The 23,598-nt window shown below is 38.5% G+C and overlaps 1 protein-coding gene across 1 annotated transcript in view; it reads right to left on the reverse strand.

Moving 5' to 3' along the window:
- Positions 1-2,759: 2,759 nt before the first annotated feature.
- The window catches only part of LOC103804873 (dedicator of cytokinesis protein 4-like), a 67,703-nt gene continuing 46,864 nt past the window's right edge, over positions 2,760-23,598 (reverse strand). The window contains 13 exon segments of the mRNA XM_009077508.1: positions 2,760-3,185; positions 7,086-7,147; positions 8,064-8,177; positions 10,613-10,685; positions 14,175-14,284; positions 14,501-14,582; positions 15,105-15,225; positions 15,494-15,615; positions 15,954-16,073; positions 18,605-18,688; positions 20,499-20,675; positions 22,295-22,381; positions 23,496-23,598. The exon segment at positions 23,496-23,598 is cut by the window's right edge and continues 37 nt beyond it. Of these exon segments, the coding sequence (XP_009075756.1) occupies positions 2,760-3,185; positions 7,086-7,147; positions 8,064-8,177; positions 10,613-10,685; positions 14,175-14,284; positions 14,501-14,582; positions 15,105-15,225; positions 15,494-15,615; positions 15,954-16,073; positions 18,605-18,688; positions 20,499-20,675; positions 22,295-22,381; positions 23,496-23,598 (1,681 nt within the window).

Raw genomic sequence — 23,598 nt, forward strand, 5'->3', positions numbered from 1 at the left:
GGACCTTCTATGAGAGCTTCTGTATTACTTTGTCATCCAGAAAGTGCTAAAATTAGATTTATGAGTAATACATAAAATTCAAACAAGACCTTTATTTACATTAGGTTTTCAAGCGCTGGGTGTTGCAACATACATAACAAAATTTCATACTACATTTTTTATAGGTAATCAGGTTGAAAGGCTGATCTACAGAATCAATTTGTCAAAACTGGCTAAGCAGAAAATGTGTCAGCTCAGTTTTAGAGTACTCTGTCAATTTTACACCGTTTGCTATCATTCAGAGTATTCCTGATGTCACGGTTATAAAAACAGAGTGCTCATGCAGGTTAATTTACAGTGAACTCCCTAGTAAATTTTACATTCTTCCCTTGTTCAGAAGAGCAGGTCAATACTCTCCACCTTGTCTCACAAAGCAATTATGGATCCAAACAGGGAGAAAACTAGATCCATCAGAAGATTTTTAACAGAAAGAAAACTGTATGTAGCAAGACAAGGAGTCAGAACTTTCCTTCTGTGACAAACTGAATTATAATCTCTCACTCTGTAGAAAACAAGTTGTACTATAAAGATTAATCAAGTTCTTTTATTCCATATTAACATTATGCAGCAACCAATATGAGTGGCTAGGTAAACAAAGACTTTGTGAAATGTTTTGCTGCAAAGCTGACCAGTAATGCACACAAATGATGAAGTCATCAACTCTGCTTACTGCCAAAAATAAAAAAAAAAGGCTTCAGGAGCAAATAACACTGATTCATACTGTGCTCAAGCACTAGTCAACAAAATCTATTAAACTACACAGGTGGAAAAAAAAATTCAAAGCAGCTTTGTTATCTTACTTGTGACACCTTATTTAAATTTCAGGCATTACTTTTTTATATCAGCATAAATATGTAGCCTTCTACAACTTTTATGATGTAGTTACAGACACAAAAATGTTATAGTAGAAAGCAAGAGCTAGTTCAAGGAATTTCAGACTTTGAAATCAGCAAGATACAAAGCTAAAATTCATATGTTCCTTTTCAAGTTAAGAATACTTTCACTAAAACATAAATATTTTAACATATATTATTTTTTCTGACATTCAAAATTGTAAAGTCAATATGGCAGAATTATTGTTAAAAGCACATATTTACAAATATTCTTTTTCCATACATAAAGTATTTGGCATAATTATAACAATCTTACTGCATACACAACTGTTTGCTTCTGTTTCACATAATGGTACACTCCTTATTAAAATTTACCAATTATGTACAAAAATACTTGAACATTTATTATAGAAAACCTCTATAACTACCATCAACAGCTTGTAACTGCTGAAGGTTTAATTGAGAGAATATAAAAAAGTGGTCACTTTTCTTCCAGTTAAACTATCAACAAATCAAACACAGCTAAAATCAACATGAGCTTCCCAACAAAAGAGGGAGAATAGTTTTAACAGCATGATTTAAAATGCAATTCACACATCTGTTTCCAAGCACATTTAAACAGTCAGTAAAAGAAAGAGGATACAAAAAATACATACAGAAGGTGCTTTTTTCCTTTCCTTCCCCTCCACATTCCTACGGCTTGGCATTGGCTTTCCAGAGCTCTTCAGATGCCAGTCACTAAAATACAACCTAAGGCCAAACACCATTCTCCTACAATAAAGGTGATGGTGATGAACTCAAGCTAAAAAAGCAAATCCAAAACCTGGCTCCAATGACATATACACATCCAAAGAGCTGTTCAGACTTTTTGCTAGATTTTTACAAGATTATTAATGACCTTTTCAATTAGCTTTTGAAATGTATAGATCAATAACCAGTAATTTCTGTTTTTATAAATTAGCTCATTTGGTGAATTACCTTGGTACTAGTGAGTCCTGATTCTTGTACACAAGTTAAGTGAAAATTAATTTGTACATATTTCATACACATATTGTATTCTAGGGTGAACTTTCAAAAACCGTAGAAAGACTCCACTAGCAAACTGCTAGCTTTAAAAAAAAAAAACCCAAAACTAAAACAAAATAACAAAAAAAAAAGCCCATTAACTGGAAGAATAAAAGTAAATTGCACCTCAAAAAGAAAAAGGATGTGTCAGGTACAGCAATACACTAATGGCACAAGACCTTACCAGATTCACCAGAATGGTGCCGTATGCTGAATGAAATGCAGGTATTCTTCCATCTTAAAAATAACATAAACCAAATGTGTGTGTCAAAAGTTCCAAACCACATTCTTACAACAGTTCTCTGCAGTATAACTTGCATTATATCTCAGTTTTCCCACGGACATTTGAAATGACCAACCTGTTCATCAGATAAGAGAAACGACCTTCAGCCTACTTGCAGAAACATCCTAGTCTACAGACTACTTTGTTAGAAAGCGTGCATTTATCTCTAGTAGTAAAGATCCAGTGAGTATATTCTGCATTTTGTAAGAAGCATTCAGCTAACTCAGATCAGAGTCGTAGAGTTTTAGACTTAATTATTTAAATAAAAATAAAGTACAAATAAAAGCATTTATCAGTATTCACCACCATGAAATTAAAAAAAACCAAAATCCTCTCATTCATGCTTCCTATAATAACTGACAACCTAAATTAGTAATTTCATTTCAAATGTGCAACATAATATTAAGAAGCTTTTCAAAAATGACTCAAAAGGTGGGCAAAATATTAAAGTGCCTAACTAAACAAGTTTTACCATTTTTAAAAAATATTATTTCTTAAACAGTAAAGAATCGGTTGCAATGGAATATAAAAGTGGCTTCTCATAGCTGAGAGACTTTGCGGGGCAGAGGCCGAGGCCGGGGAACCTGCTCAGTCCTCCTGCTGCTGTTCTCCAGATTGTTTGGCCGGACCAGCTGTGGTTTGGGTGGCAGTGCGGGTGGGTCCGCAGCGGGTGGGATGGAGAGGCTGTGAGGTAGAGGAACTGGGCGTTTCAAAGTCCGCTCGTACACGCTGTAAGGTGGTGGGGTTTTGCTTTCTTTTCTCACAGGCTCCTCAGAAACGCTGTAGCTTGGGACAGTCACTGTTGTTTCGCTGCCTTGGCTTTCGAAGCCTGACGTCTCCGATGTGCTACATCGGCTGAGCGATGAGATGCCACTGCTGTAACTCCCTGACAGTGCTGGGGAGTTGGATATGAGCCCCGAGGGATGATACTCCACTGGAGATGGTGTGAATGATTGCACAGACCCCTGCTCAAAAGAAAGGGCAGAAGAAGAGTTTACTTGGCATATATGAGGGAGAGTGTTTCTGTGCTCAGACTGAAAATATACAGAGAGACAGCGCATGGACTCTGAGCCTTGATAAATATAAATGGCTGTGTCCCTGTTCAATTAAGATCCCATAAGAAACCAATAAAAAGCTTATTTTAAGACTGCCTGGGTACACCTTAGACAGTGCTCATGCCAGTAATTCATATAAATGGAAGTAAAACTCTATTTAAATCTTACTTCCATAATGCCCTGGAAAACTCTGGAAGCCTTTAAGGTACACCCTTAGTTTTCCCAGCTGTAAGTGGAATGCATCACTGAGCACAGAGCATACCTAGGGGTGTCCTGCCCCCTAACGCCAAAGCACAGGACTTGCAGCCACTGCTGCTACTGCAGGCTTTCATGTCCCAAATTCAGTTTCCAAAGCTTTTCCTCACAGCTTTAGTGCATTGTCATGCAGTGAAAAGTGCATTTACATCGTGGCATCATTTCTGAGTGCACCATAATACCAGCGTTGGAGGGGAAGTGCAAAGCAGGTGTAAAGCTAAGAGCTGCTGCTGGAAACCAGTACCCTTCAGCTGCTGCTCCCAGTCCCGTTCAGGAGAGCAGCAGGATGGCAGGAGGTGAAGGCATCTCTGCTGCTGTTGCAGACAGCAATTTTCTCCTCAAATCCTCCACTCCTCCTCTCCCCCCTCTCCCAGGTGTTCCTTGGACAAGCAAACACAGCACACCACCACGGGCCCCAGGGACAGGGGCCATATGGAGGACACAGGTGGCCAGTGGCTGCACTAGCAGCCTCCCAGGTCTCAGGGGGATGGTGAGGGATGGGAAGCTGAGGGCCCAGGCAACAACAGTGCTGACGAAGAATAAAAGGTAGGGACAGTAAAGGCCTACCTAAAAACATCGAGCAGTCCTATTCCAGTGAAGCAACGTCAACTGAAAACTGTAAAAGGTTAGCTCACACTTTCCAAGCTGAAAAGTTTTTGCAACATATCTAATTTTGACTGAAGCCATCTGAGACAATCCAAACTTAATGGCCTCAAGCACAGAGTAAAAAAGGGATGGAGAAATCACAAATTTCTCACTCCAATTCTTGTTAAACTGGTTGGCACTCAGCTGCTCAGCTTGAGGTGAGAGTGTAAGCCATGCAACAAAACGTGTGAGTGAAGAAAGAGGAGAGGGGCAGGGGTTTATAGAGCTGGCTGCACTGACTTCATGGTGTTGACATAATTTTAGTTATCCATCTAGGACTGGATCCACAGAGCACTGTAATCAATGGGGGGGGAAAATAAAATATTCATTTACATCAGTGGGTTTTGTACTAAGATGGTCTTCTCTGGCAGCACACTGTTGGAACAAAGGCTAAAAATTGAGTCCTGTATATGGCTGTGGAAAAGCAGAGCAAGTTTTATTTAAAACTCAATACATGCTGAAGACATTGCAGACATTTTGAGAACCCTGTTTAACTACTTGTTTCATGTTCCATTTCTCTGCATGTGAGGAGGCTGCAGCTGCACTCCTACTCCCACAAACATCCAGGGTCAAGGTTTGACAACACCTGACACTTGGATTAAGTGACCATAAATAAGATTTAGGACCTTTGCTTTTGTCATTCAGAAAAAGTGCAAATATGTGTAAGCCCTGCCTGTTTCAATGTGGGGGCTGAGCAGGGGTAAGCACTTGGTTCCTGACAGCAGAGCAGACTGCTTTTACCAATAGCAGGTAACAGTCTAGACACCAAAACAGTCTAGAAGTTCACAGATGCTCAAAGTGAGATCCAGCAGCACTCAGAATTATTTTGAGCCAACCTTCCTTTCCTAAGTGGCAATCCAGACTTTGGCTGTAAATTACTTAAATTCTTTCCAGACCTTTAGAAGAAAAATGTTAGAAGCAGCTTCACACATCCCGAAGAATCATCAGTACCAAGGCCCATTCAGGAAAAAAAGAGGAAGAGTCACTCATTTTAGTGCAAGATTCTAATGCTAAAATGCTTTCTAGTAAGGAGTTAGTGCAAAACCTAGAATCAGTGCTCACTTCAGCAGAAGGTACACTATGGTAACAGGACTACAGGGCACGCTGATGGCCAAGACAATTGCTCTGTGTCAAACTTGGACTGTGCAGCCACAAGTGGAAACGTTACAGGCTTATGGGATGACAAACAGAAGAATGACTATGGAGGCTATCCCTGAAACTAATGTAATGCAGTTTGTCAGTACTGGGGTTTGTCTGGAATATGCAGGCTGCATGGTCATGTCCTCCAGCGCTGTGAAAAACACAGACTTCCTGGTCAAGTTTTCCAACAAATAAGCTGGTGTGGGTACCAGCTGTGGAGGACCAGACATAACCGTATTCTGTCTCAAAAATTCTGACTGTGATGACAGGTAAGATGTGATCAGAGCAGAGTCCTGTGGAGGTGAGGCAGTGATCATACAATCATGGAATCAACTGGGTTAGAAAAGACCTCAAAGATCATCAAGTCCAACCCTACTGTGGTTACTAGACCACGGCACTAAGTGCCACATCTGGTCTCATCTTGCTCAGCCTCCCCTGTTTCCACCTTGACTCACTTCCTGGAGGAGGGCTCAAAGGGCTGCTGTGCACATGGGAACAGAACAGTTCAAAATATCTAGTTTGCGTAAGAGGCTGCACCAGGTTACCTATAAAAGGGAGTGGACCAGGCCCCTCTCACTCTTTTCCACACTCTCTCTGTTCCCACACTCTCTCTCTTTCCTCTGTTTGTCTTTCACTCTCATACTTTGCCCCAACTTTGGAACAGCCATGTGGCAGGACCAGTGCAGGATCTAAGGACTGGTGATTCGCTGTTACCTCTCTCACTTTTCTGTCTTTATCTCTCTCTCTCTCCCCATGCTTTGCTTGGGCAAAGCACTGCTATCATACTTTACCTCTATACTTCATACAGGGTGGTGTTGTGGCTTGTGAGCCAGCACCCTTAAGAGGTTTGTTGCGGGTATTGAGAACTTACTGCACTGTACTGTATTGTACAGATTAAGGGGTTGTTACCCTCCACTCTTGTGGAAGCCTGTTGTATAAATTTAAGAGCTTGTTTGCAAACACCTTTTGGGTCTAAATGTTGGCTTGGTTGCTGGAGATATGGCAACTGTACGATAAAATCTAAAGTTCCCTGACACGTGGTGCTGTGTCTTTGTTCAGCCTGATGAGAATTGATAACGACATCATGGCCCCATAGGTGGGTCATGACACCAACACGTTCAAATATTTTGAAATAGAAATCAAACCTGCTCAGTTTAGCCTGGATCCCCAATTGCTATGGTTGTTTAACTGCCAGAGAAGAATCAATGCTTATTCACAGCCTATGCTTAATGTGTCCTACTGGCAGGTGTCCAAACTACTTGCAACTTCTTACACAACTTCCCTGGATCACTCTGCAGAGGAAATGGATATTAAAATGACTGAATTACTCTCTAACACATCCTCTCATCTAACAGCTCTGGAGGTTGGAGGAATAAGAGGAATGGGTTGCACAACAGGTTAGCTGGCATCTCTCCTTTTTCCACTGCTGGAGACAGAGTTCTGGACTAGGCAGACCATTGGGCACCTCAGTTTTTACACTCTCTTCTGGCCACCGACTCTGGTGAGCTTGATTATCCATGCAGATGAGAACCATAATACTGAGAGACTAAAGATTCTGAAGATTAGGCTTCTTGCCTGCAGTTTTTAACATGTTCAGAGCTGCTACAATTGTTATGGCCACTTACTCTTGTAAATGTTTTTTGTATAGGTATATGATAATAAAAAGAAAACATAGTATAATCCCAAATAATGTACATTAAATATATACTGTCTACCCCACAACACACAGGATCTGTCCCACAAAGAGAATTCACTGCAATAAGACAGTACCTTCATCGGTGATCTGCCAGCAGGAGAAGGGGAAACGGAGGCTATGTGTCTTGCTGGTGATGCTGCAAAGTTAGAAAGATTTCAGTGCACTCTTGGCATTTTCGCTAAGAAGAATTTTTAAGTGGTTAGGAGATCATTCAATATACAAATATTATCTCTGGTTCCCTGTAGGTACTTGCCTGATAGCTGCAAATAGTTTTAGAGATTTTGTCTATTTTACTTTATTCTCAGGATTATCTTGCAGTACAACTAAATCTAAGAAACTTCTGCATCTGCATTTTCTGACAAATTTTATATCATTGTAAATTGGTTTATATCCTATGAAATAATAATTAAAAAAGGAATCAGTATAACAACTTTTCCCTTTTCGTTCTTAAGAAATGTAATATGTATTTGTATGTCAAGAAAAAAGACAAAACATAAAATACTAATATCAAACATTTATCTACAAATATACCGGAAACATGTGTGGACATACTCTGAGGCATAAGTCTAACACACAAAAAAGTGTCTTCACTCACTTGAGGACAATTATTTTTATAGTATCACTTCAGCAGCCTTTCCTTTAAAAGGAGATTAATCTTTTGAAAGGCAAAGTGGTTATAGTAACAGAACTCATGTACTTGCCTGATTGCTGTGCATTTTCTGGACAGTAAGATTCTTTGTGGTTAATGATAATTTTTGATTCCTAGCCTCCAATTATCATAAAATCAAAAGACTAAATTTGATCATCCTCCCAAGTACTAGAATGAACAGTCTGGAACTACTCAGTCATTAAGTGAAGGGGCAGAGTATTGGAAACAGAGGACTGCAGAGAACATTAACGAGACAAAAATACCCACAGAGGCAGTTCCACAGCCTTTCATGTAAGAAATCAAATAATAAGGTAACCTGCCCAAGAAGTTAAACATTAATCAGAGTGGAAAGAATCTAAGCCCTCAAGTACTGGAATTTAGCCTGAAACATCCATTAACTCACCCGTCTGTGCAGGTCTTGGTGGTACAGGAGGAGATATAAGCTTTCCACCTTCTGATGTGTTTCTGGCTTCCTTCCCACTGTCCAGGCTCCAGCTGCTGGGAGTGGTGTTTACAGCTGGAAGAGAATGAAAATGTTGTCATAGGCATCAACACTTCCAGCTCTGACTTACTTTTATCCATGAGGGTAAAAATACACAGAGTGAAAGCGATAAACAAACATGCCTGAAAAGCTCTCATGATTATATCAGCACTTGCAAAGCTCTTAAATAACACCTGTCAATCTCCTGGTTGCCTGATGTATACATCTGCCTCTCAGGTCAGTTTGTGACTGTATAGCAGTAGGGACCAACAACAGCAGCATCAGCTGAGATAGCACTCTGGTACACTCCAAATCCAGCCACAAAGGGAGATAATCTTGAAGTTTGTTAATATAATCAGTTGATCTTTGCACCACACTCCTAGTTAGAGGTTTCCAGGCATAGGGGAACAGACTATTCATAAACTGTTTCCATTAACTCATTTTATTCGCAGAAAGGACTAGAGAAAGGAGCTCACTAAATTCCTATCGACCTTCACAGAGCTTTCTGTGCTAACAGTCTTTTGTTGCCTGCATAGACTACAAATTCAGAATTGAAAGAAGGTGGAAAGGAAAGGCACAAAATGAAGGGAGTAAAAATTGGAAGAAATTAAAAGCGTCAGCAAGAAAAATATCAAATTAAGAAATCATTGAGGACTGAGAAAATGTCTGTACACTGTCTGTATCCATGGGCAAGGATCAGTGTTTGATCATTGACTACCACTTTAACATGCATAAAATTGGCTGTAGTATTTGTCTGTGTTACTGCTACCAGACTCCATGACTTTAACTGAATGATCTCCCATAAGGCCTGAAACAGCTTCCTTGATAGAACTCGATTATCTCATGTTATCAAGAAGTTACCAATATTGGAAAGAAATCAGACAGAAAGACGCGACATTTAAAGCTGATTTAAAACACGCAATTTCCATTACACTTGCTGTACCAAAAAAAAAAGGAATGGAAAAAAATTTGCTTCAAACCTTTCCCTTCACCCCCCAGAAAAACACCACCAAAAAATTCTCCGTCTTTAAAGCCTCAAACCACTTGTCCTGCCATGACAGTTTCCTTTTTGCTTGCTTGTTTCAGCTGTGAGTAGAATCACATGCAAGGATTGTTTATTTACAGAGATGAAGCAAAAAATAAAATATTTTTGCTAACTGATGGCATCACTTATTGTTAATATAGCAACACAGAGCTCTCAGGACTGTAACCCCACTATACACCAGACTTAATACAATAAATACAGTACAAATAATATTGGTTTCATATCTGTAACAATATTGTTACTGTATAATTGCACATTAGTTGACCTTGGGAACAGTGTACAGAATAATCTATTTTCTAGAGGATCGTTTTGCTTTGTTATCACCAAAATATGCATTACAGTGTTTGCTTTTTATTTGAAGCTGTCACCTAGCAGTATGGCTTTGCCCTCATCCTAAAAATCACTCAGCACTAGATCTAGGTACTTCAAATGCCTGAATCTCTTTGACAAGCCAATTTTTTCTTTTAAGTCATTCAAGCAGTCAGTTCTTTGGACTGCTAAGGCCTTCAGGAGAGAATATTTTATTTTAACAATTCTGTGATGTATTTGGCTGCATAGGCCAGTGGAAAAGTTTTCCCATTTCCATGCTAAATTACTTCACATGTTTTTCAGCTCGATGAAAAATTCCACCTGAGCTTTCATAAAAACTTGGACCCAAAAACACCCTACAAAACCAGCTCTTATTGTAGAAAATCTGATTCCCAGTCAGTTCTTGCTACAGTATATTCTCAATATAGTTATTTTCTGTACACCTATTTTATTATATTCTTTATTCAGCAGACCACAAAGGTACCATAATGAAATGAGGGAGCATATTATGGATGTAGAGCACATAATGAAATCATGGCTCAATAACTATGCCAACAGTATTGGATTTCCCCATGTGCAAAATTATAAAAGGCAATATTTTGTCTAGGGAAATTCATACATTTCTCACTTACTCTAATTAAGAACAAAATCCCCATAAAGCAACCAAACACAAATTGGGCTTTTCCATCAAAGTGTAAGCAAAATTACAGTGACTTATATTTGGTAAAGAGGAGTTGCAGGTACCAAACTTCAGGCCTCTGTCCATCTCTTTAGCTTCTCTCTGCCCCAGTCTCCAGAAGCTGGCTCATCACCACGTCTCTCTTGAGAAGCAGAAAGGACAGCTCTCAGGGCAGCCTGTTGCAACCTACAGCTCCATCACCCCTCCTCTTGCAAACTTCTGGGCCTCTTCTGAGTGCAACACTCAGTACAAACACCATGTTCTCCCCTTTTTGGCAAAGTGCTCTAAATCTTAGATTATTAGCATAATTTATTTAGAACGTTTTGACACGTGCAGATGACAGCATGCACTCAAAAGAATCAGCATTCTACAGGAACATGAGGATTAATTAAATTTTCATTGCTTCCAAGACTGGTATGTTGCAGCATTTCCACTCACCTTTGTCAGGGCCAGGCAGATTGGAATCACTTCGTGGTAAAGCACCATCTCCAATATGATTAAACAGCATTCTCTGTAAAATGAGAACAGCATGGTTTATGCATAGCTGCTGTTATATTTCAGTAGGCTTTAAAAAAATATATTTTTTTGTTATTATGCCCACCATACAGGTCTACTTTGGAGGCAGAATGATAAACATCACCTGAGAACATAAACAGTTTAATAAAAATATGTGTATACAGATAGGGAGTAGACTAGTTTTGTGAAAACTGTACACACTGGAATTGGAGGGAGGATTATTATGTACTATGTTCTGACAGTTTCCTGCACCCTAAAAAACCAAAATACAGCTCATTCCTCAAGTGCAATCTTGATAGATTACTACACAAATGAAGGGAGAGATTTGCAATAATTTCTTTACAGGACCTGAACAAGGTGTAATGTTTGACAATATTCAAGTTATGGCTGGTACCTCAGAAGACATTGTGTATTTTTTCCAACCCTGATGTTTTTAGTAGTAGAGTTCTTACTTCTTGTATGGATAAGAGCTGCCCTATAAAGTGTGTTTGTCTTTCCTTTTCTGAATATTCATTTTTTAAAAAAAACACAGTAAATTTATGAAAAAATTTTAAAATTCTACTAGCTATTTCTTTTAGCAGCATTTAGATAATTCACGGGTCACTAGTTTGTCTTGATAACAGATGTAAATGGCATATGGTTAATCCTACAAGTAATTCAGATATACTTTTCAGAGGGAATGAGAACAGATAACCTTTACTTTTTTTCTTTTTTTTTTTATTTTTTTTTTAAATCAAGATCAGACAATCATTGAAATCCAGTTAAATCCTGTTGTTATATCTCCTTCCAGTGCTCACAAAGGACCATGCCAAGCTGATGAGGCACTATGTTGTGGTTCCACAAGATAGCAAACCCAGCTGCAAAGTAATCATCATTGATCTAACATGTTGCAGCTCCATGTTATAAAGTAAGGAACAAATACTTGCCCAATTCAGCTTGACTTTAAACATCTCAGAGAGCAGATGCTTTGGGAGACTTTGACCTACACTAGGTTTGCCAACCTCTATCATACTAGAGTCACACCAGGTCAGGTAATATCTGTTTTTCTGGAGTAACCATTAAACTGAGGTGGTGTAACTACATATGTACTCTAATGTGACAGAAAATGTGATCATATGTTCCTGCCTGGTCTGGATTGAATTTTCACTGCCTAGTGAGTCTACAGTGCACTAGGATACAGGGGGCAAATGCTGAAGTCTGTTTTCTGTTGCGAAGGTAAAGAGCAAAGGCCCAAAAAGCAACTGCAGTTGGAGGGGATAAAGAGACAAAAGCTGAATGAAATACAGAGAAATGAGGACATACTGAAAGAATAAAATATAAAACCATATGAAAGAACAAGAGAAATCACAGAATATTTAATGACACACACAAAAGGAAAGAAAACAAGCCCACAAAGATGAAATTCAAAAAGCTCCGTTAGGAAGAATAGTGCAAAAACTAAGAAGGCTTGTTGACCAGTCAATGACAGCAGACATTCCTCTTCAGAGAATGGGAAGAGCCAGAGAGACACTGTACAACCATTCAGTCAGAGATCACAAAGCAAGCAAAAAATGGATGTTGACTGAAAAGTGCTGTACATAACCCTGAGCATCAATTTCAATGAGGGAAGCAGATGCAGCGCTGCTGTAGTCTTGTTCTATACAGTTCATCAAACTTCTTTAAATAAGGTAGCTGTTGCCTGAAAGGGCTTGAAGTGCAGGAATCTCATTTTTGTGTATCTCATTTTTGTCCAGTTGAAACACTAGTGTGAAAATTGCTTTCATTAAGCCATAATGAAGTCATTTACAAATGGATGGTCCTTTCCTCATTATCTTAATCTGAAGCTCCAGCCAAGACTGTTGAAGTTAACTGGTGTTAGAAAATAAAAGTAGAAAGGACAAGAACAGTTTGAGCATCTAAATTCTAATGACAGTTGCAGCAGGTCTCTCTAGGATATGTTCTTACAATTGTCCTGAGGATTTCTTTTTCCCTTCTTAATCAGAAGGCAGAGAATCAGGATTTTGCTTATCATCACAGTCCATTTTTACTGCAGGGGGAACAGAGCACCAGAGAAAGAAATGGCACCTCTCCCCAGAAAGATACATCCTCATTTACAGTTATAAGGGCAGGATGAAACTGCCAGACTTTCTCACCTTTGAAACATACTTCACTGTATGAGCAAATTAATTTTCTACTTACCCTCTCATGGAACACTGAGGATAGAGACAGATTGGGAGATTTTCCTGCTGGGCGAGTCTCAGAGAGAGCGGAGACTGGGCCTACGAGCTCCTCAGCCTCCCTTATGGAATCTCGGATAGAGTAGGGGACAGAAGACGCATTCCACTTGGCAAAGCAAGAGTTTGTAGTCTGGGAGCAAAAATGGGATAATTTTTTCTTTGCGGCAGACCGTAAAACCGCTTTACTTAAACCTGTTCTTTCTTGTAAGTTGTTTTGGTTCCACTACCACTGAGCAAGTGCCCAGCAGATATATCAGTAAGTAGTTCCTAAGAACTGTCCTTAAGTCTGGCTAAGCTTCAGTATTACTTCTTAAGCTCTCATGTAACAGCATGAGGACTTAAACAGAAAAGAGATAAAAAATTAAACGAAGAGCCAATTGAGTAACAGAAGAAACAAGGGACAAGAAAAGAACTAATGAGAAACCAATAAATAATTTCTAAAATAAAGGATCTTGGACTTGTTGTTTCTTAGCAGAGGCAAAACTTCTGGTGGAAGTGAGTGTTGAAAGGAGGGCCTTAAACACTGTACTTGTTCTCATCTCGCTCAGCTTTAGCAAGAGGTGCATTGTGTGATGGCAAGGATTAAAACAGCAACTGTGTTAAATGAAAGCTTTTTAGGCAAGTAGGTCTATTAAGAAGAAAAGATGAAGTAAGGACTCAGTATTGGCCAGCTCACCAAGCTCATTTTTCATTCCAGAAGACACAAAAGATATACATTTCATACAGACCTATGTAACAGTATTTTAAGGTAAGAACACAACTCATTCTTCTCTCTGGAATATCAAAATGGCTATCCTCCTTTTCTGAAACTACACTGAAAAATAGGAATTGCCACATGGAATGGGTGATTATCTCATAGTGCATAGGATTATCTTTTTCAGAAGAAATCAAGGGGAGGTCAGCAAGTTCAATTCCCATGATAACAGTTTTCCTTTTTTTTTCTTCTTCCCTACATTGAACAAATGCTGTTGCTTCACTCGAGCAGGCTGTGTCATCTGATAAGTCTCTGCATCTTTCCCTCACTACAGTGAATAAATATAAAACCCCCAGACCTAAACCTAGAGAAATCAAGCAGATTTGTGATCAAGCACTGTGTACTCTATTCAGATCTCTTTCATGTAAAATATTTTAGAGTATTTCGCAGATTAAAAAAAAATCCTTGAAAAATAACAACAGTGAGCAGACACTGAACCTGCTTGAAGTTCAACATGTGCCTTTATCATCTTCTGAGCTACTTGTGCTCTGAGGACTCCCAACAAACTCCTTACCTGTGAGGTTTCTGAAGGAGTAGGGTAGATGGCACTGCAGGGCCTGTCTCTGGGGGACAGGCAAGAGTTTTCTCGGGAATGCTTATGTTTGTCAGACAACAGAGGAGAGGCTAGAATACAAATGTGTCAACTGATTAAAATCATGTAGTGAAACTAGACATTTCAATGCTATGCTTATGACAAAGAAACCCTCTGTCCCAAATAATTCATATTCCTCAAATAATTGGCTAAATTTTATGTCTGACCAGTGATATCATGTAGAAGTTCAGATGTGTAATGTATCAAGAATCATTTAATATGGTTTATCACAAGAGATGAGCACTGACCTCTGGCACTGGATGGAGCAGAACTGGTCACATTAGGTGAAGCAGAATGAGTAGAACTCAGACTTGAGGTAGACGGACTGGGCTGCATAGAGAAGAGATGCTGTTGTTACTACGTGACACTGGTTTGGAAAATGCAAATTTGTATTAAAGCATACTTTTCACTAAAACAAAGAACTTTCAATTTCTTAAAGTAGTCCACCAGTATATCAAACTAGCAAGCCAGTATAAAGAGCATTAAGCTAACTACACAAATGTGTAGTAAAATAGTAAATAAATAGAAATGTAACATATATTAAAATAATTACATCACACTGTGACAACTGGACAGAAAAGCCTATGCAAAGTCAGATGACTTCGCATCATAGTCCATTGCTCTTTACCACATTTGCAAAAACATTAATGCTGTAATTTAAACAAAAGGAAACAGATATATATAAAAATATTTTTAAGTTAATGAGGATAAAGCCCATTTAAAGATTTGCTTTTTAAAATAAGTATCAGCAGTAAATTACAGATTTCTAAACAAAATAAGAAAAGCATTGACTTAGTAAATAGCCTTGTAAGAAAGATTCTGTTTAGTTTGAAGAAGTACAATAATTTGTACCTGCATGTTAAAAACTTCATCTGAGCTTTCTGACTGCCCAGTGATATTGCTGACTTCAGCAGAAGCTTGGGATGACAGTGATGAGGATGAATACCGATTGACAGCTGGGTAACTCAAGGGGCTATTATAAGAATAATGAAATACAAAATGGTTAACTCTAATTGACAATAATAATTTGTCATGTGAAAACAGCACATTTATTAATCTTTAAAGTTTAATTTGGTGTGGGAGAGGAGAGTATGTGCAGAGAGAGAATATATATACCAGCTATTCATGGCTGAAGATACTTGAGGCAGACCATACAACAAAGCATGCACACAATACAAGCATTTTATGGGTCATATTCCATAAGTAACAAAAATCTGTCAATTACTAGTATTTTAACTTGCCTGCGTCGTGGTATTACCCTGGCAGCATCAGGGCTCATAGAGACAGGTATGGAATTCCGGCACACACGAGGACTTCCATTTGGGAAATGAACAGGGCTGGCTTGTACACAGGCAGAAAATTCCTGGCAAGTTGTTCAAAGAAGATTAATTAAAATGCATATGATATCATTAAGCATTTAGTAAGATACTGATAGCAATTTCAATAGTTATATCTGCGTTTTGGATGGATCAGCTTCACCATTAATAAAAAAATAATTGAACTTTTTGCTGATGATAGTAAAATGTGACTATTTTTCTCTGCACGGGATGGAAACTATTGTTTCTCTTTGCTTTGTGGTACTGCAAGAATGTTACAAGCTGTAATGTGTACAAAGAACCAAAAGATGTCACTGTTTGTTGCGTGGGAAAATGAAACAAGCCTTATTGCAGCTGAATGGTCTCCATGCACCTGCTCACATACCTGTATTCCCAAGCTTGACTTCATCACAAAGAACTGATCCACTAGCTTTTTATGCAAGGGCCTCATGTCCTGTGGCACCACCTTCTCGTGCACTGCCAAGCCAAATTCTAGAATCTGGGCCTGCAGTAAGGGAAAAAAATATTTTTGATCCATTTTCTTTAAGCTTTCATCATCAATTAGGATACTAAGTAAAAAATCCAACAAAATGCACATTGCATTAAAAGCATCTATCTAAATCCTTGACAGATCTGTAATCAAACAGGGCCTAGGACTAGGTACTAGGTTTACGTGGCCAGGTTTTGGCAGTGGGGATCCACAGGGGTGGCTTGTGTGAGAAGCTGCTAGAAGCTTCCTCCATGTCTGACAATGCCTGACAGCCCCAAAACAGATGCACTGCTGGCCAAGGCTAAGCCAATTAGAAACGGTGGTAACGCTCTGTGATATTTAAGAACGCAAAAATTATTGCACAGAGGTAATTGTGGTCAGAGAAGAGAGGAGAGAGAATATGTTAAAGGAACAATTCTACAGGCACCAAAGTCAGTGGAGAAGGAGGAGGAGGAGGTAGTCTAGGTGCTGGAGCTGAGATTTCCCTGCAGCCCATGGTGAAGACCATAGTGAAACAACTGTCCCCCTGCAGCCCATGGAAGTCAACCTGAATGCATAGATCCACCTGCAGCCCATGGAGGAGACCCACGTCGGAGCAGGCAGATGCCCAAAAGGAGGCAGTGAACCTGTGGAAAGCCCATGCTAGAGCAGGGTCCTGGCAGGGACCTGCAGCCCCATGAAGAGAGGAGTCCACACTAGAGCAGGTTTCCTGGCCGGACTTGTGACCCTGTGGAGGACCCTCACTGGAACAGGCTGGTCCTGAGGGACTGCACCCTGTGGAAAGGGACCCACACTGGAGCAGTTCATGAAGAACTGCAGCTCAGGGGAAGGGACCCCACACTGGAGCAGGGGAAGGACTCTTCTCCCTTAGCAGTGGCAGAAACAACGTGTGAAGAACATATGACTGTGACTGTAACCCCCATTTCTCATCTTCCTGCACCACTGTGGGGAGGAAGTAGCCCAGGAAGCAGGGAGGGGTTGGAGAAGATGTTTTTAATATTTATTTCTCATTATCCTGGTTGATTTTGATTAGTAATAAGTTCACTTAATTTCCCCCATTCGAGTCTGTCTTGCCCATGACAGTATTCAGTGAGTGATCTCTCCTTGTCCTTATTTCAATTTATGAACCTTTTGTTATATTTTCTTCCCCCAACCATTTGCAGAGGGGAGTAATAGAACAGCTTTGCTGGGTTCCTGACACCCAGCCAGGGTCAACCTACTACACACCAAAAGCAGTAACATACAAGAGGATTTATGTCTCTTTCCATTTTACTATTCAACTTTCCCAAAGGTTTGGCCTATGAGAATTCAACTAATATAAAAACCACTATGGATAGCATAGTGAAAAATCTGGCTAAATGGCAACTTTACAAAGGAGCAGTTCTGAACCCTAAGTAAAAGATGTTTTCTACAAGAAAACCGTAATAAGCATGATCCAACAGCAATGGCCACATCCATCAGAAATCCTGTAATGTGCCAGAAATGAAGTCCATGGTCCCCTATCCTATTCCAGCTCCCCAGAGACCTCTGTAAGTGGTGGCCTCATGTGTATTCTTGACACAAGGCATGACAGCTTTCAGAATAACATTGCTAAGACTATAATCTTGCTCCAACAGGAACTTGAAATATTGAATTGGTTATATGAGGAATCAGATAAATTTAAAAACAAAATAGCTACACTATTATGTAATATCTTTGGATGAGAGCTACTAGCTGATGTTTTCAGGCAGCCTGTGAGCAGGCACACAGCTGCACAGCATCACTGACCCAAGGTCAGGACTGAAGCACATCCATCCACATGCACAGCCATCCTGGCCCTTCCGAGTGCTCCGTATTAAATCATCAGTGGGTGCCAGATAGGGTTTAACTGCTGTTGCTTGGAATTCACATTTTTGTTACAGGAAGTTATTAACTCCAGTTTTACATTGTAAAGGTTAGTGAGATTAAAAACAGCTTGAAAAAGCAACACTGCAATGTAAATTACTGTGCATTATCTACATGAAACTAAAGTGAACTCTGTGAATCTATTCTGATTTATACTGTCTGAGAGTCTGTCCTTCAGCTGCTCTGACCAAAAGATACCAAAATGCTGACAAAAAATGATATTTCCATCTTGCCAAATTCCAATATTCTGACCTCTTTATCCCAAGCTGGCAATAAAGTTTGAAATTTCAACATGCTTCATAGAAAAAAGATAGGTAAATGTCAGTTTAAAAAGCTGAAATACTTTGTAAGATCTTTGATTTAGTGCAAATATTTGTGTACAAGCATGACAGGACAGACCTATCATTCAATCTTTAATTTAGAATACTTTGAAGTGATTAAGGTGATTATGGAGAGGACTAGGGAAAAAATACTAACATAACCCAGAAACCTGCTTATAATATATAAAGATACCATCTACTGGATCCAGTTCAGAAACCAGTTCAGAAAACACTGAAGACCACAGGGCAGTTATTAACCTCTGACAGTTTATATTTTATTTGGGGACACTTTTAGCTAAAACAGCTGAGCAAGCCACCTAGTCAGTCTTTTCCCCACTCTACCTGTTCAAGCATCAGTTCTCTCAAGCGTGTGATCTTCTCTCCATCCTCTGGATGGTTCAAGATGTATTCTTTGATGAAGAATGCCTAAGCAGAATAAAATCACAAAGTAACACAAAGGGAGTAAAAGCACGTCACTTTTGAAAAAGAAACCCATAAGTTTCTACATAATATTTTTAAAACAGAAGTTCCTTTCTACTGCAATAGCAGAAAATAGATGTTAAATAATTAATTATTCACATATTAATTGGTGGAGGCTATAGGCAAATAAAATGTAGCCACTCTTGAGTGGAATGTATGAGTTATGCAATATCCAGGACAGACCTTGTACTGAATTTTGAAACCAAACACAGATCACCTGAACTAAGTATCTCTTCTCCAATAACTGTGACATAGAAGTTTCAAATAATTAGAGTTTGATTTTCCTCACTTTTCATAGTAGGAGACTTCATACAAGGCAGAAAGGAAAAGCAAGTGAAACAGATAGGCAGGAAAACCATTTATAGAGGAGATAGAAGAAAGGTAGAAGATAAGAAGTGGCAAAACAACAGGAAGACACATAAAGACCGAAAAAGGGGCATGCAAAAAGAATGAGAGTCAAATGGGAAAAAAAACAACCCTCACAAATATCACTAGAGTTTTCATGTTTACAACACAAATTACTGAAAAGTCCTATTTTAGATATATAGTGAGAGGCAGAGGGCAGAAGGGAATTGAAACATGAACACTATCTAGGAGATCAAGAATTGCAGCTAAGAACAACAATAAGAAAGGAGTAAGCTAGAACCTTTAATATGCTTGTGAAAAATGGAAAGCTATGCAGAGACACTGACACTGCTAATTCAAACCAGACATAGTTCTGACATGACTGTATTTCTCCAGGGACTCCCTACATGGCACTTTACTATTCTAAACAGTTTTATTGTCCTTGTTTAAAGGCAGCTGGGAAACATCAAACATGTTACTGCTTTGCTTTAATCTCACAATATTCATATCATTGCAGTTTTGATGACAGATTCTAACACTACACTGGACTCAATTTCTTGTAGTATAATTTAGGTGCTATTGTATCAAATTTAACACTGTTGAGTGAACACTGAATCTTGCAGCCTTTGAGACAGGTGGACAGAAAGTTATTCAACTTGACATTTGCAAAGGAACAACCAGGAGACTTGAGTATTTCATAAGACTATTAAGAGAAAGAGGAAGATCAAGTTGAGCTGAAAAAAAATTCCTTTCTTTATTTTTAGTGCTGTTTCAAAATTCCACAGAACTGTGTGCAAATACAGCATCCCAAACATTTAAGGTTCTCCTAAGGTGATTCAGAGATGATTCTAATGAGGAACAACTTCGGGAACAAATCCAGTGTTAGACGCTTCTTAATTATATGTATCTTTTCCAGATTTTTGCCCCCTTTTTTTAAGATGCAAACATAAAAGCTTGGAGAAGAGAAACAAGAAGGATCCAGAAAATTATGATTCTTCAAGATAATAAATTTCTTGTTCAGAATTTAAATATATATATATCTAAATTAGAATGTCAGCACAAAAAAGTAAAGTTGCTAATTGGTCAGAAGTAGCTCCTGACCTAGAACAGGCTATATATTGTAAAAATGTACTTACAATTAACTAATTTAAAATCCCCAAACAAATTATAGAAGAATGCAAGGTAATTGTGATTTGACTCATTGCTGGAGTAAGTTTATGGTACTATCTGCAGCAAAATGGTTGTTTCAATAAACTCTACATATTTAACATCATCTAACCCAAAACTGCAATATAGGTATAATTATAACTACTATTCACACAGTACTTTCTGTTCTTAATTCATACATAGGAGTTGCATCTGTACAGGTAAAGAAATCAGATTTTTAATAAACAGAAAACAAATTGCTTACCTCTTGGTATCTAGCAACTCCACCATTAACTGCTGCATCAATGACCCCATTTAGACACATTGTGAGAGGGTTAATGTTCTGCATCTGTCGAGTTTGACACTGACTAATCAGTGTTCTCAGCTGCTGGTTCTTATTTTCTAAGACTTCAATAGCATTCTCAAGGGGACTCATTTCCACCTGAAAGGGGAGTGAGGAACATTGCAAACAACTTAATCATCAGTTGAAAGATAAAGTATAGTAAAGGTTATTTTTTATTTCATAAAAGAAAACAATATTATTCTATGTTCTAGAGTACTGGGACAGAAAAAATTCTTCTCACCTGGGCTACACTCTCTGAGTATACACTCTGAGCATAGAAAGATTTGATTTTTATCATGTAATCAATGACAAAAATAAACCAACTGTCCCTCTCTTGTAGATTCACTATCTGACCTTGAGAGAAGACTCAGCCTTTGCTGCAAAACATTCACATTCTTTCAGCCTGTGCTGAGTCTCTTGTAATTCAGGGTTAAACTGTCCTTGGTAATTTTACTTAAATTGGGCTTCAGACTTGGGAGCTTCACCAGCTTAAGGGCACAGAGCAGAGCTTAAGTATGAGCTAGTTTCCCCAGCAAAAGTGAACTCAACTAGACATTATGGATGAGGAATTCAAATGTGTTTTGAGCTAAGATGATCATCAAGTTATAGTCAAGGGCAGTCATTGAGCAGGATGTGCTTCTTGCCTCTCCAGAGTGAGGAAGCTTTTCTCACAGGTAGCATGAACTGCAGGAAAAGCAAAAAGCTAAGCAGTGGGAAGAATACAGGCCTGCAGGCTGCTATAATTTTCCAAAACACATGAGCACAAATCCGAGTCACGATCTTGTACAAGCCCAGGAAATATTATTACAACTAACTTTTGGAAATGGTGACTATAATAGTAACATGATAGTAAACTGAGGGTCTTCATATTAGGGGTCATATTAACCTAGTAAGGACTCAACAGGAGTCAACTAACAAAATTTATCATGTCACACAAATTTTTGATTTTTACTAAAGTTCATTTTTGGTTTTCTACAGGAGAACATCAAGATGGTGAACAATTACATTGTGTTGCTATTATTAAAGAAAAACACAACGGAGTTTTAGAGTAAATTAGTTGTACCATGGTATCCCTATATTTAATGGGATCATTGTAGAACTGGCTTTGACAAGAAGGAAAATAGTTACAGATGTTATACTCCTGGGCTCAACAACTGACCAGTTATTTGGAGGTCTTTATAGGAAGTGTACTCCTCCAAATGCAATTGGAATGTATTTAAGGATTTTCTAAGGAATATAACAACAAAGGAGAAGAAATTACAGCGTGTCATTAACAGACTGCTATATTAGACCCTATTCCTATGGATTCTGAGCAGCTGATGGCATTTATTATAGTACAGGAACTTGGAGAATGGTCACTTTTCAAGCATACTGAAAGATATGTTAAGCTATAGATAGATCCAAAGTGTTAAATGTTACATCCTGCTGAGTTTTAAGGAAGTAATTTGCTGACGTTAAATGTTGCCTTTTGGTGCCCCATTACCGTTCTCAACTTCTTTTTTCTTCAGCTGTTTAAATGAATCATAAGGATGGTTCTTGATAGCACTTTTCAAGACTAGAGAAAGCAGACAACTCAAAACTCTTCGTAAATAATTTTGTTGTAGCCAGCTTGCATAAAGAAATTACATATGGGTAATAAATCTTACAATAGTTCATCAAGTAACATATGCATAAGTAAACCAACCCACAATACAAACTGACATCAGTCTCATACTCACCACTTCACGTTTTTCCACTTCAAACCAACGAGATATTCCAGGTAAACTCTGCACCAAGATCAATGTGGTCCTCTCCACCCATAGACTCTACAATATACAAAACCAATTTATTTCCCTAATTTACTTCTACGTTTTACTTACTTATGCCCAATTTTCTTTATGAATGCCTTCATAGTAATAATAAATATTAAATAATAAATAAATAAGAAACTCCAAAGTCACTCACAACTGAATTAGCATTTTAATATTTCATTTCCAACACAACATCTGAGAAGAGCGAGAGTTCAGAAGCAGAACAACCTACAGATCAGTGTGAGCAGCTCTCATCTGTGAAGTCCTATTTGAGATTCCACAATGCATGGCTGATGGGATACTCAAAGGTACTAACTGGCAAACACTCTGTGTGAGAGGTTTGTAAAATGACAAACCAACACACAGGCTAGTGCTTACATAAAATATATATAAGCTGTACATTTAAAACAAAGCCTAAACTTTAATTAGAAGACAATAGTGCCTTGGTTCAATTAATTTATTACCCTTACAGTTCTTTCCTCTAACTTTATAACAAAATTATTATGGAATAATTTTGTGTGTCTTATTACCAGAATATATTCTGCATCTAGTGAGTCAGAATTAAAATTATACCAAAAGATGAATTCATGGTGACATTTTTATTAGGATGAACAGAAGGAATTTATATATTAGGGAAGGACCTATTGCTTTTCCCTGACACAATCTCTAAGTTCAGAGGTAGTTTTTAGTCTTGATATCACAGGAACAGAACATTATCTGCAGTTTAAGTCAGAAATGTCTCTTCCCTTGCTCTAGGGTGAGATAACTTTAGGCAATCCTATCTATAACCCAGATTACCTACTTATTGTTTTCCCATCTGTCTTAGTAACTTTTCTGGAGAGCAGTCTGGTATCTCCAGTTCTACCTTCCATATATCACATAAATGGGCACTTTTTACACTCCTGTTCACATGGAACAAGATCTTCACATCTCCCATAGATTTTCATAATATTTTATTAAAAATGAGAAGTGAAATAATAAAATCTGAGATACCATCTCCTCTAGAGAATGTTATAGCACACTAAGTTGAATAACACAACTAAAGATGATGTTTCAATACCACAACTGTTGTTGATGTTACAAATAAATCCATAGGTCTGGTAGCTCAGGAAAGGGCATGATACTTTACCTTGAATTCATTTTCCTTGTCCTTGGTCCCTTTGTGAAATGGCCTGTCATATCGGAATCGCCAGATGTGATTTACTTTGTAAAAGCTCTTGATGTTATCAGGA

The sequence above is a fragment of the Acanthisitta chloris genome, unplaced genomic scaffold (assembly GCF_000695815.1).
Source record: "Acanthisitta chloris isolate BGI_N310 unplaced genomic scaffold, ASM69581v1 scaffold15556, whole genome shotgun sequence".
NCBI lineage: Eukaryota > Metazoa > Chordata > Aves > Passeriformes > Acanthisittidae > Acanthisitta > Acanthisitta chloris.